Source organism: Pteropus medius, unplaced genomic scaffold (assembly GCF_902729225.1).
Source record: "Pteropus medius unplaced genomic scaffold, Ma_sr-lr_union100, whole genome shotgun sequence".
In the NCBI taxonomy this organism is placed as follows: Eukaryota; Metazoa; Chordata; class Mammalia; order Chiroptera; family Pteropodidae; genus Pteropus; species Pteropus medius.
The window spans coordinates 1094804-1107785 of record NW_024342474.1 but is presented as its reverse complement, the minus strand read 5'-3'; the positions used below and the strand labels follow the sequence as shown (position 1 = coordinate 1107785).

At 46.5% G+C, this 12982-nt stretch overlaps 1 protein-coding gene and 1 pseudogene across 2 annotated transcripts; both read left to right on the top strand.

Moving 5' to 3' along the window:
* The first annotated feature begins 2626 nt into the window (after positions 1–2626).
* Positions 2627–9531, top strand: TAC3 (tachykinin precursor 3). 2 transcript variants are annotated; one of them, XM_039865574.1, is made up of 8 exons: positions 2627–2805; positions 3365–3477; positions 4768–4815; positions 5910–6006; positions 6202–6231; positions 6712–6765; positions 7161–7235; positions 9305–9531. In XM_039865574.1, the coding sequence occupies exons 2-7, from the start codon at positions 3370–3372 to the stop codon at positions 7232–7234; spliced, it is 411 nt and encodes a 136-aa protein (XP_039721508.1). In that variant the 5' UTR covers positions 2627–2805; positions 3365–3369; the 3' UTR covers position 7235; positions 9305–9531. The 2 variants fall into 2 exon arrangements, with proteins under 2 accessions (XP_039721508.1, XP_039721509.1); XM_039865575.1 differs by lacking the exon at positions 4768–4815.
* Positions 9532–10615: 1084 nt separating this feature from the next.
* Positions 10616–12982, top strand: part of LOC120604936 (retinol dehydrogenase 16-like) — a 28521-nt pseudogene continuing 26154 nt past the window's right edge.

Genomic DNA, 12982 nt, shown 5'->3' with positions numbered 1-12982 from the left:
CTCTCAACTTTTTTCTTCAAAACGCTCTGGGTGTTACTTGATAGTGTTCTTTTCAAATTTGCAAATCTAAAGACCCTTGAATAAAACTTTGTCATTTAATTCTAGGGACGCCTCCTGATTCATTTTCATTTGGTGGATACCTCCAAAGCCTCCTTCCTTCATCTCTTCTCTGACTTAGTTTAGCATCAGTTCTTTTAAGTCTTTGCTAATCCCAGAGATCAAGGGGCGATCAGTTCTCCCTGCCATTCCCTTGCTCCCCCCCATCCTTGACTCCTGCCATACTCTGTGAGACGCTACATCATCAAAGGACATTATTCATGGTGGACCTTTGCTAAAGCCTTGCTTCCCTGGTGCCAGGGCCTGGGGGCAGGGATAGATGGGTTGGCGAGGGGAGGGAGGCTGACACAGAGATGGGACCCAGGAAGGAGGCCTTAGTCTTAGCCTTCAGTCTTCTTCCTCCTGTACCCCAACTCCCTTCAGCCTGCCTAGCTTGGACTTCCTCCAGGTTGGTGCGGGGAGGAAGGGAGGAAGTGGGAGATGGCTAGGCCCAATTAGAACAACACCTGATCTCAAAGACATGAACCAGTCATGCCATTTACACGTAAACAGCCTCCCACTTCTACCCCTCATCCCACCAAAGGCTCCCAACCCTGGGTCCTGGGCCCTATAATTAGGTGGATAATGAGAAGCTTTGGATGAGGCTCCATTAGCCTTTCACATCATAAAGGGGCCTAGAGTCCTAGCTGCTGCCCTCATTCAGGGGTGAGCATGGGGCTCTGTGCAGCTAGAGTGACTTCTTTCAGTATGGCCCAAGTCCCAGGGTGGGTGGGGTGTTGGGAGTGTGGCATGGGGAGACAAACATTTCAAGACCCTAGCAGCACTTGAGAGGCTCTATGGAGGACCCACATTGTGGGTTGCAGTGTGAGAAGCTGGGCTTGGGCTTCCTTTCTGTTTTATAGATAATTTTTTTGAGCACCCATTTATATGCCAAACACTGTAGAGCTAGAGATCCAACCGCAAAATGACAAAAGTCCTTGCTCCTGTGATGCTGACATTCTGGTGGGGAGAGAGGGGTAGACAGACTTAAAATAAGTGCATGGATATGGGGGATATGGAGTATGGAGTAGTAGTAATTTTAAATAGGTTATAGATTGATTAGGGAAGGTGTTGGTGAGCAGGAAGCTTTGTAGTAAATACACTACAGAGCTATGGTTTTCTCCCCAGTGTCGAGATGTAGAAGAGTACAGGTTACAAATTTCCAGTTCTCTTGGGTAGGTGGGCCACCACTTCCTCTGGTCAAAGCTCATACCAGTGCAATAAAATGATGCAGAGATTCAGAGTGAGAAAATCTGAATCTGAGGCTGTTGTCCAGTAGCTGTATGTCCTGAAGCATGGAACTGAGCTTTTTGAGCCTCATTTTCCTCATCTGAAAAATGGGACTATTTCCTACTCACATGTGGTGATGATGAAAATTGAATGGATTGCTCTGTGCCAACCTTGCAAATGTTCAGATCCTACATCCATTATAAATGCTGGGAGTGATGAATTGCTCTGAAACAGCCTTCGCTCTGCCTCTTTCCTCATCTCTTTTAGCAGCATCTTTTTGGGTCTCCTCACTCATCTTGGTTGTAACTCTGACTCTCCCCAGGGGCTCTACCTTAGGTGTGAAAAGAGCAGCATAAGCCCTCTCTACAGTGTGGAGAGTGAACAAGAAGCTTGAAAGGTGAGGGGAGAAGGTGCCTAAATCGCAGGGAGACAGATGAAAGCGGGGAAAAATGTAACTGTGTTGGAAAAAGCAATTAAGAAATCGATGCTGGGGTTGGGGACAAGGGTGGGGAAACAGCTCAGCTGTAGTGTTCTGTTCCTCCCTTCCAAGATTATATCAGGAGGGCTAGAAGTTAGAACTCTAGAAGGATGCAACTAAGTCACCCTGATTCAGGGGTCAAGAAGGAGTGGGATGGAGAGGCTGAGGGGAGGGGCATTGGCGCAGGGGGAAGGTGGTAGAGAAAGCCAGACACTAAAGATCTCTGCATTCAATAGCAGGGAGAAGTACTGAATCTCAGTTCATTTGAGGACAAAGGTGATGGATCCACTCCAAATGAGAGGAGGACAGAGGGTGAAATGAGGACTGGAGGGGATGCCAGGGTCACCTCTCCATCCTCAAGGGCCTGAGCCTCGCTATTCTGTTGTCCTAGTGGTGGGCGGACCAAGAAGCACTAGCCTGAAATTGTTCTGGTTGGGCAAGTCTAGTTTGAAGGTTTAAAAGCAAGGAGCTGGTGGGTGAACAAGGGGAAAAAGAGGCCCAAGGACTGCACATATTGAGCTGGACCTAGCATGGAAATTTTATGACAAACCATACACAAATCATTCTTTAATGTGCCCAGCTCAGGGGCTGTCAAAAAGTAGACTGCTGGATAACTCCAGCCTGCTGCTGGTTTTGTGGGGTGTGTGCGCACGCGCACGTGTGTGTGTGTGTGTGTGTGTGTGTGTGTGTGTGTGTCTGCAGCCTATACCCTCCTTCCCATCCAGCCTCCCCTCCCCTTCCAGCCACCCTGGGATTGGTGATTCTCAGCCCTCCCCGGCTCCCCAGACCCTCCCAGAGCCTTTATCAGGCAGCTGGGCTGGAGATCTTGCCACATTCCCAGATCCCCTTTACTCTGTTTCTCTCTTTACAGCAGCACCTGCAGCACTAGCAGCACTAGCAGCACCAGCAGGACCAGCTTTTGTGGGGAGCAAGGCAGTCCTCCCAGCCAGCTCCCTGATCCTGCTAGACCGTCCAGCTCTAGGCTCAAAGCTGCTCCACAGGTAGGTGGGAATGAGTGAATGTTGGAAGGACTGGAGCTGGCACCAAAGAAGAGGGGCCAGAGTTAGGAGAAATAAAGGAGGTGGCAGACTTTGATTGGGGAGCAGGGAAATGAGCAGAAAGCAGAAAGAAAGGGGTTGAGAGCTAGTAATGTTTGGAGCCTTTGGGTGCAGACTGATCGTACCATACTAGAAAGTTTTTGCCGAAGTCTTGGGGTTACCTAGTGCTGGAGAATAGAATCCAGGATCCCTCCTCAAGTCGACTTAGAAAATAGACCCATGCATGTCCTGTAAATCTATCATCTTCCTTCAGAACCTAGAGTTCCCAGCACTATTGCATCATTGCTCATTGCCAGGTGCGCATCCTGGGAAAATATTTAATGGAGGAGCAGAGAAGCCAAGCTCAAGGAATATCCCCCTCTGCTCAGAAATACTCACCAGGGCTTGGATGTGGGCACTGAGGACTGGTGAATCAGGGCTACTGGTCACGAATGTTTCCTGTGTTTGCCCCTGCATCGTGTCCTCCTCCCTGCCTTTCCTTCCTGTCCCTTTGCCCTCCTAGGCACCATGCGGAGTGCCCTGCTGTTGGCAGCCATCCTGGTCCTCAGCCTGGCTCGAGGGGCTGTCTGCAAGAAGTCACAGGAGCAGATGGTGCCTGATAGGAGCCACAAGGAGGTAAAGTACTCCTCCAGCTGGACCTACCCTGGCAAAGTACGGGGCAACGTCATGGGAGCAGTGCTCCCGAAGGCTGTAGGAAGGAAAGCGGAGCAGGTGGATTGGGAGTTACCTGGGTTATCCATCAGAGGGCTGGATTTCCCTGCCTCTATAGTCAACTCATGTTTTCACTGTCTCAGGGCATGTCTGTAAGTGTCTCCATCCCTCTGCGTGAATTTGACACCTTGTATGTATGAGGTGCCCTACCAATATAATTGACTGATGACTTGCTGATTAGATGGTACCGTGAAGGGTGGGCCAGGGTGGTCTAAGGCTCTCTATGGTCCACTCAGGTTCTGTTCCTTTGCAGGGGTGGGGGCAGATCCTCTCTATTCCCTGGATGGTATGAAACACAGAATTTTTCTCCCAAATAGTCATTTGTATGCCATTTTACCTATCGGTTATGTGTATTATTTTGTTTTCAAAATTCAAATAAATTCTCTGTTCCCTGCTCATCTACTCCCTGGTAACCTCAGGTGCTCCTAAGATCCTAACCCTTTCCTCTCCTCTCCCTTGACCCCCTCTAGTCACTGCTTAGTCAGGATAGGAAGAAAAAAAAAAAGAACACAAAACGGGTTGGGCCCTGATTTTCAAAGTTCCTCTATGGAAAAGAATAGGACTTGTCAGGGTAGGGCTACAGGAGGAGAGCAAGGAGGAAGTCTTTTTAAGGTTTTGAAATGATAGCAATTACGTTGATACAAATGCTTTTAAGATGATTATAGGTGGAACTTATTACAAATTCAGTGAGTGAAGTCAAATTTCCTCTCCAGCTCAAATCTGTTTAGCATCTCATTACAGGAGGTAAGCAGAGCATTTGAACAATTTGGGGAACGTGGCTGCCTGGGAAACTATGCACTGGGCAGAGAGAGATCGCCAGCCTTCCTCTAGCTGGTGAGGTGTCCCAGGGCACAATAGGCTGGCAGCCTTGCAGGTGGCAGCAGTTGTACCACATCCCAAAGACAAGAGCCAGTTCACAAAACACACAGAGAATGCCAAATATGGGCTGGACGCTGTGTTCAGAGCCCAAAGTTCCAGCTCAAGATAGAATTTCTGGGTATATTTGCTTTGAGACCTTGCCCCTCTTGGTCAGTGAAAGAGAGAGATTGCTGTCCCACCCCTTCTCCTCGAAGGTCTGTGAAGGTGAGGGAAATCGGAGTGAGAAGAAGGTAAGATATATGAGTGCCTAGGCAACTGGGTTGGTCTGTGTGGGGGTGCATCCTGTGTCAATGTGCTTCTGTGTGTGCTTGGCAGCCCAGGGACGTGTGGACTCTGGAGAGAGAGGCACCTCTGAGATTCAAAGTGAGAATCTCCAAACATGATCATTGTCATTGTCTCTTCGTGGCTGCAATGAACTGGGTGTGTGGTGTGTGGTATGCGGTATGTGCCCGCCAACCATCCTGCTGTGCCCAAGTTGCTAAAAAGATCTCTTAGACAATTAAGAACCCTGATTGGCAGCAACTCCAGAACCTAGGGTTCAGTCGTGGGGTGGAGGAGTAAAGGTATCACTCTGAGCTTGCTGCCTTCCTAAAAATTTAAATCCAGGGTAGAAAGGGGGAGAGGGAGAGAAAACCAGAGGCAGAAACCCATGGAGAAGAAAAGAGTGAGAGGCAGTGGTAAACATAGGGAGAGAAACATCCATAGACATAGCACAGAGTGGGGGGATCTTGGGGTTGCAGATGTACCCCAGCTGCCTACTCCCAGCTGTTCCCAGGACCGAATCCTGTCTGCAACTCATTCATGGAGTACAGACCCAAAGAAACTTGCCCTGTCTGATGGGCCTCTCTTGTGAGTGGGGAATTCATGGCTCACTCAGTGAGGCAACCACATCCTTGGGCAAACTAGTTCCTCACATGCCAGGGAGCAAAGAACAGATAGTCCTGCTCACTGAGAGGTGGTAGGAGCTGGGAGAGGACCTCAAGGGACAGGGGGACCTTGAGCTTGGGTAGCGTGGCCAACTGTCCCAGTTTTGCCAGGACCATCTCAGCTTGAGCACCGAAAGTCCCACATCCCATAAAGGCCCTTAGTCCTGAGCAAAGAGACAGCTGGTCAGCCTGCGGGGATGCCCAATGTATTTCCTTTACCAGGGCTTCTCAAACCTTGCTGTGCATGTGAGTCACCTGGGGCCCTGGTTAAAATGCAGATTCTCTCTCAGTAGGTCTGAGATAGGACTGAGATTATGCATTTCTAACAAGCTCCTGGTGGTGATGCTGCTGGCCCACGGACCACACTTTGAGAGCCACTTCTCTTCCATTGTAAACCAGAGGAGACCCTGGAAGAAATAAATGTCAGGTCGAGCTGTGATAGACTCAGGAAGAGACTGTTTATTGTGGGAAAAGAGTGAGTGGATCAGGTGTGAGCCCCTTGCCTCAGCCCTCTTTGTTTTTCTCCCATAGAAGCTCCCGGATATCAACCAGTTGCTCAAGACACTCTCTGGCAGTGGCTCAGTCTCTGTGGATGAATTGCTCAAAACTCTGGGCAAAGCTAGCAAGGGTAGGAAGCAGCCCTGGGGAGGGGGGCATGTGGGGATAGGATTGTGAAGATTAAATAGGCCTGGGAGACCCCTTCAGGTGGGAAGAAGACTGGAGGTGGCCTAGTAATTAATTGAAGATTGTGATTTGAACCACCCCCTAATCGTCACTTTCCAAATTCCACTTTCCAGTAACACACTTGTTCTTGGTTTCACAGATCCCAAGACATTGTCACTCTTCCAGAAACGTGAGTAGCCTCATCTCCCTCCCTATCTGAGCTGACCACTTGCCCAGAGCTCTGTGGGTGTGGAGCTCACTGACTATTTTGGCAGGCCCGATCTCAGGTGGTGCAAACAATATGCATCGGTTCGGCTAGCCTTGCCTGAATGTGAGAGGCCCCTGGGAACTGGGAAGAAGCAGGTGTGAGGGGCATGGTGGATTCTCCCTCTGCTGGCTGGTCATTGGAAACCAAGAGGATCTCTTGGTGGCTGTGAAGAGTCTAAGCCAGTCACTTGTTGGGGCAGAGACTTCATGAAATGTGAAGGAGGGAGAGGTGGTCAGAGAGTGTGGGTTTAGGAGTAGCCTGCTAACTGTGAGGAATCAAGCTGTGGAAAGAGAAAAAATCAGAAGGCAGAAATTCAATCTCAGAAGACTTGATATGTGTCTGGGGAAACATGTCAGCCTCTCATCGTCACTGTGGACAATGTTGGCCTTTTTTTTCCTGCAGGAGATATGCATGACTTCTTTGTGGGACTTATGGGCAAGAGGAACATCCAGCCAGGTATGAATATGTGGAGTACAGTGGAAGGGTTTAGAGGACTGGCCAAAATATGTGGAAGTCAAAGGCTTTATATTTGTCCTTAAAGGGAAAGACAGGACTTTTCTTAACTATAGTGAGGGTTCCTTGGCCTCTTTTACCCAATTAGCTTGGATCCACAGTGCAGCCCTCCCTGGGAGCAGAGTGGGGAGACCTTTGTAAGATAGTCCCACTGCAGCTGGGGAAGGAAGGTGGTGAGGGAGGCTCTGCCTCCTCCCCTTCTCCCAAACGAAGCATGCCTCTTCTTCCCAACTCTGTCTCCCAATGCTGCCCTTCATAGCCAGCCCTTCATTGCTGGGTCAGGGTGAAGGTCACATTCAGAAAAATCTCTCCTAATTAAACTGCTTACTTCGCCCCAGACACTCCTATTGATGTGAACCAAGAGAATGTCCGCAGCTTTGGTAGCCTCAAGTATCCTCCCAATGTGGAATGAGGTAAGGATTGTTGGTAAGGGAAAGGAGAGGGGACTATGTGTGTGTAGGTTGCTAGAAAAGCATTTCCTCTGATGCTACAGGCATCGAATAGTCATAAATTTGCCCTAAAATATGCTACCAGTGCCCAGCACACTGTCAAACACACCAACATAGGTGCGTGCGTTAGTCTGCACACACACACACACACACACACACACACACACACACACACACATCTTTTTCATAGCTTTCCTCTGGGGCTTCTCTGATGGGCAACGTCTGTTGGTTGGAATCTGTTCTCTCCTGATATGTACAAAAGATGGAGAAATCATCATCTGATAATTACAGGTACCACATTCAATTCACAGGCGAAGTGTTTTGCCTTCCAGTCAGGCCGAACTGTTCAGATCATTCAGATCATTCAGAATCTCTGGTTGCTGGGATTCTATTGTGTAGTTCTACACAAAGGTGATTTAGAAAGAAATGCAAGGAACTCTGAACTCTAATGGGGAGTGTCTTAGTCGCTTCGTGTAGCATAGTAAGTAAGAGCATGGCTGTTTGAATCCTGGATCTGCCACTCACTAGCTGTGTCCCTTGACCAAGTTACATAACCCCTTGTCCCTCCATTTTCCTATCTGAAAAATAGGGATGATAATAGTACCTTGCAGGGCTGTGGTTTTGAGGATTGAGTATAGGTTAAGTGTTCGGAACAGTGCTGGGCACGCCATGCCGTGTTGGCTTTATGATTGCTGTGGTCTGGGGGGTGTAGGAATTGTCCTAGTGTTTCCCCTGGCTGGCTCTGGTCTGTTTGCCAAGGGTGGTCTGGGCTGGACTCCGGGCCTGAGTGGGCTGAGATCTCTCACTTAGTGTGCAAGTGTGAGAGTCTCCCAGGGAAGTGTCTAGTCAAAACATGGAAACTCCTCCTTGGCACAGTCTTCCCATACATGACAATAGCAGCTCAGCCGATGGCTTTCTTTGCACTCACTACCAAAGGAAGAAGAGGTGGGGGGAGAGAAGGAGAGAGATTGAGATGCCTCAGTTATCACAGAGAGACTGTTGCCTCTTTCCCTGCTTCCCTGTTACACTCACTGGTCTCAAGGGAGACCCAAGGAGCAGGAGCTAGCTCTCAACATAGCTGCCTGTGTATGACTCCCTGGGCCCAGAGATGAGGTCTGGCCCCCCATTCAGTTTGGGTGAGAGGGCGCAAAGAGCCGTAATAACCATAACTCGCTGATTACATAGTACTTACCGTATCATTTTGCTCTCATTAGATGGTTATTTCAGTCCTGCCGACCGCCAGATAATTATACGGGCAGCTATATCTGGATGACATACTCTCCCCCAGCGTTATGCATGGGCCATAAAGATAATTACAGTGCAATTTTCCCATAGTATTTTATACAAATAACAGAAACAAGTGCATTGTGGAAATCTACTTTTACTGCTTGCTGGTGAATCTAGGCTCTTTCACAGGGACTAGGCCCATAATTGCAGCCTTCATAATCTCACCACTGGAGCATTCTCAACCTGTTAGATGCCAGGAAGAATAGGACATCAGGTCCCTGGCGGCTGGCATTTAAAGGAGATTAGATGAGATGAATCAACAAAGATTATTGTATCATTGTATTTCATTCTGGGAAATTGCTGAAAAAGGAAGTGATCCCTGGGCCTGTCCTTGCTCTGAGAGGTTTCTGGAAAGAGGAGGAGGGACTGTGTGAGATTAGAGGAGCATTAGCACCAGGGCGTCTTGGATGGGGCTGCGTGTATGTCTGGCTCATGGGGATGCTAGGATGATATGAACTTTGTTGCTATATCTTTTGCATAGGCCCCACGGACCATGCACACAGGTGTTTATAAGTAGCAGGTGTTTATAAGTAGCATGAGAAATACAGAGCTGGGAAGGTACAAGCACCTGCAGCTAGAGGAGTTCGGTCCTCTAGCTCAAGGGCCGAGGGACAGCTGTGCATAAGATTTCTGTTCTCTCCTTCTCCCTTGCAGATGCCCTTCCCCTTCTCCTCCTGCTTTCCCAGTGGGTGGTTGGTGGGAGTTTTACAGGACAGAAGATGTGATTTTATTTTTTTGGTCCTCAGAACTTCACTTCTGGACTCCTGGGCTGCATCACGAAGACACCATGTCACCCTCTCTGAGTCCCCAGGTGCATGCACTTCTATTTCTCTTTCTCTTCCCAGCCTTGTAACACTCTTGTGCTTTGACTCCTTCTCCATCCCTCTACCCAACGCTGACATAGAAACTGCACAGTGAGCATCCCCAATCCCAGCCCACATTGACTACAGAGTCCCCTGGCCTCTTCAACAATAAAGGATTTTTACATATGACCTATAGTGATGTATTTGTTTAGTTTGTGGGTGGGTGGTTTTTTCTCTTCCTTGACTCTTCCAGCTATACCATACATACATATATACATATGATATGCACACAAATATCATATATAAATGGAAGTATCTTTATTTTGTATACATCAACATTCCCAGCGGCACCTTAACTCAGTGGTTTATACAATTAGCATCAGAAAATTTATTGATTGATTAAAAAATAAATGAATTTGGAATATGGTTTCTAGCACTCAAAGAATTTCACAGATTAACTTCAGATAAAGGAAAAACAGATACTGTGAAGGGCTTGTCTGTATTTGTAGGACGAGTGTGGGAAACATTAACCCCTGAATCTGACTCTACTCAGAGAAGGGAAATGGGGATTAAGGCTGTGTAAAGACTCAGCCACAGAGGAGGATGCATCTCTAGTACTGTCTCATTATTCTGTCCCCAAATGTTTAGCATGAGTCCTACCACAGGTCATGGGGGTGAGATGGTGACCTGTACACAGTGTTTACAGTCTAGCAGGGCCGTGGACAAGAAAACAATTCTAGATCCCTGCCAGGATGGGGCATGAACAGGGAAGTTACTGCAGTGGCTGAGAAAGAAGGGAGCAGATATTTTCAGTGTTAATTGGCCACCTTAGATATTATAAGGGGAAAACATTTATTTCAGACTCTTCTAATTCCCTGTAATGCTGGCCTAGTACTCCACCGTATATGTAAGGCACTTAAATGAGAAGTGTGTGGGTGTCTTTTATTAATTTGATGTGCCAACTATCACAGCCCACTGATCCCAAACGTACCCTAATGGAACAGCCTGAAAAATCCTCAGACTCTCTATCTTAGCCTGGCGCAGGGGCCTTGGCCAAGCCCCTGAACTTCCCCGAAACAAGCCAATGTTCAGCTCTCCCAGGGAAGTGTAAAGACAGGGCCATGGAGCCCAAGGCCATTTCCTGTAGTGCCTTCACCCCCGTGAAAGTCCTTTCCTCTCAGAACCTGACTGGGGCAACTTTGGAGCCATAGCTGTATGGTAGGACAAAGGAGGAAGGAGAGCTCACTTCAGGATTCCTAGTGTCAGATTTATTGCTAGAGGTCAAAGAATGCCCTCATCCCAGATCCTCAAGACTTTCTCTGGTGAGTCATCTTGTTGGCTTTTCGAAATTATTATCTAGAGGGTTTAAAAGTGGTATAGCTTTTGCAGAGTCTGGGGAATTTATTTGGGTCATGAAAGCTTCAAGAGGTGGTTCTGCTCAGACTTGGGAGACTGGTGTGTGTGCTGTGATGACACAAGCGCTTTGCTAAGTAGAAGCATAAATGCAGAAAGGTCGCTCTCTGGCGGAACTGACAAAAATTGCAGGATTCCAGGAAAAATGAAAACATTTTAAATCTGATTCTTGTTTTTAAAATGGAATGGGTAGATTACAACAAACTAAAAAGTTTTTGTACAGCAAAGGAAACCATCAACTAAACAAAAAGACAACCTACTGTTTGGGAGAAGATATTCGCTGATGATACATCTGATAAGGGGTTAATATCCAAAATTTATAAAGAACTTATATGACTCAACAACAAAAAACACAAACAATCCAATTAAAAAATGGGCAGAAGACCTGAACAGATATTTTTCCAAAGAGGAAATACATATGGCTAATAGATATATGAAAAGATGCTCAAAGTCGCTAATCATCAGAGAAATGCAAATTAAAACCACAATGAGATATCACCTCATACCTGTCAGAATGGCTATCATCAATAAATCAAAACACAACAAGTGTTGGTGAGGATGCCGAGAAAAGGGAACCCTCAAACATTGTTGGTGGGATTGCAAACCGGTATAGCTCCTATGGAAAACAGTATGGAGGTTTCTCAAAAAATTAAAAATGGATATACCTTTTGACCCAGTAATTGCACTTCTGGGTATTTATCCAAAGAAAACCAAAACAATAATTCATAAAGATCTATGTACCCCAATATTCATGGCAGCACAATTTACAATAGGCAAGATATGAAAGTAACCTAAATGCCCATCAACAGACGATTGGATAAAGAAATTATGGTTCATATATACAATGGAATATTACTCAGCCATTAAAAAAAAAATGAAATCCTACCATTTGCAATGACATGGATAGACCTAGAGGTTCTTATGCTGAGTGAAATAAGTCAGACAGAGAAAGATAAATACCATATGATTTCATTTATATGCAGAATCTTAGGAACAAAAAGAACAAGCTAATCAAAAACAGACCCACAAATATAGTGGACAATTTGATGACGGATAAAGGAGTTGGGTATTGTGGGGCTGGGAGAATGGTGTAAAGGGTTAAAGAAGTACAAATCGGTAGTTGATAGTTGGTCACAGAGGTGGGGCGCACGGCATAGGGAATGTAGTTAGCATTAATATGATGGCTAAGTGGAGGGCCAGGAGAGGGAGAGAACAGATGGGGGGATCATTTTATGAACTATATAAATGTCTAACCGATGTACTGTATGCTTGAAACTAATTTAATTGAAGAAATTTTAAAAAATGGATGGGTGAAGGAATTCTGGCCCTCCTCTTCTTGTAAAAATGTTGATGCCTAGGGATACCTGGTAAACAAGTTTTTGACTGAGTTCATGGCCCTTCTCCATTTAGTTTTGTGTATGTGTGTTGTTGTGATTGCATAATTTCTTATTTAAAACAGATTTCAATATTAAATGTTCTGGATCCAATTCCACAGTGTGTGGATGGGGAGGTTTCCCCACTCCAACAAGCAATGCTCCGACACTATATACCCAGAGATGGGATCAGATTCCACGGGATGAGATCTTATTCCAAGACTGCCCCCCAACTTCAGATGCCAATCCAGGCCCAGCTTGTTATCTGTGCCTCTGACTGGCTACAGATCGAAGGTTCCTGCGACCTGTTCCCTGGGTTCAATTAATTTGCTAGAGCGGCTCACAGAACTCAGAAAACCCATTTACTCACTAGATAACTTGTTTATTATAAAAGGATATAATTCAGGAATAGCCAGACAGAAGAGATGCATAGGGCAAAGCACGGGCGAAGGAGCATGGAGCTTCCATGCCCTCTCTGAGTGCACGACTCTTCTCCTTCGGAATCTTCAAGTGTTCACCAACCTGGTTGCTCTCTGAACTTTCAGTTTTTATGAAGGCTTCATTACATAGGCATCGAGGAATAGAGTGAAGAAATAAAATAGAGTCGCTATAGTCAAGCTGCTAAATTACTAAAGTAGGTTGAAGCATGAAGAAATGATTGTATTCTTATTTTTAACTAGCCTGGGCACTTAAACTTTTGAACTTTCCAGTCCTGCCTCAATGCCTGGATATACACCAAACCTCTAGATAATCCTCTGATTATCCCTTGAAGGACTAAGGATAAAATGTTTATGTATCCAGACCATCTGACGTTCATTATCCAGACCACGGGTCA

Excerpts from the sequence above, each read along its gene's own strand:
- TAC3 (XM_039865574.1), top strand. The coding sequence starts at position 3,370 with ATGCGGAGTGCCCTGCTGTTGGCAGCCATCCTGGTCCTCAGCCTGGCT. Across the intron at positions 3,478-4,767 it reads CTGATAGGAGCCACAAGGAG|CCCAGGGACGTGTGGACTCT; the intron begins GTAAAGTACTCC and ends TGTGCTTGGCAG. Across the intron at positions 6,232-6,711 it reads ATTGTCACTCTTCCAGAAAC|GAGATATGCATGACTTCTTT; the intron begins GTGAGTAGCCTC and ends TTTTTCCTGCAG.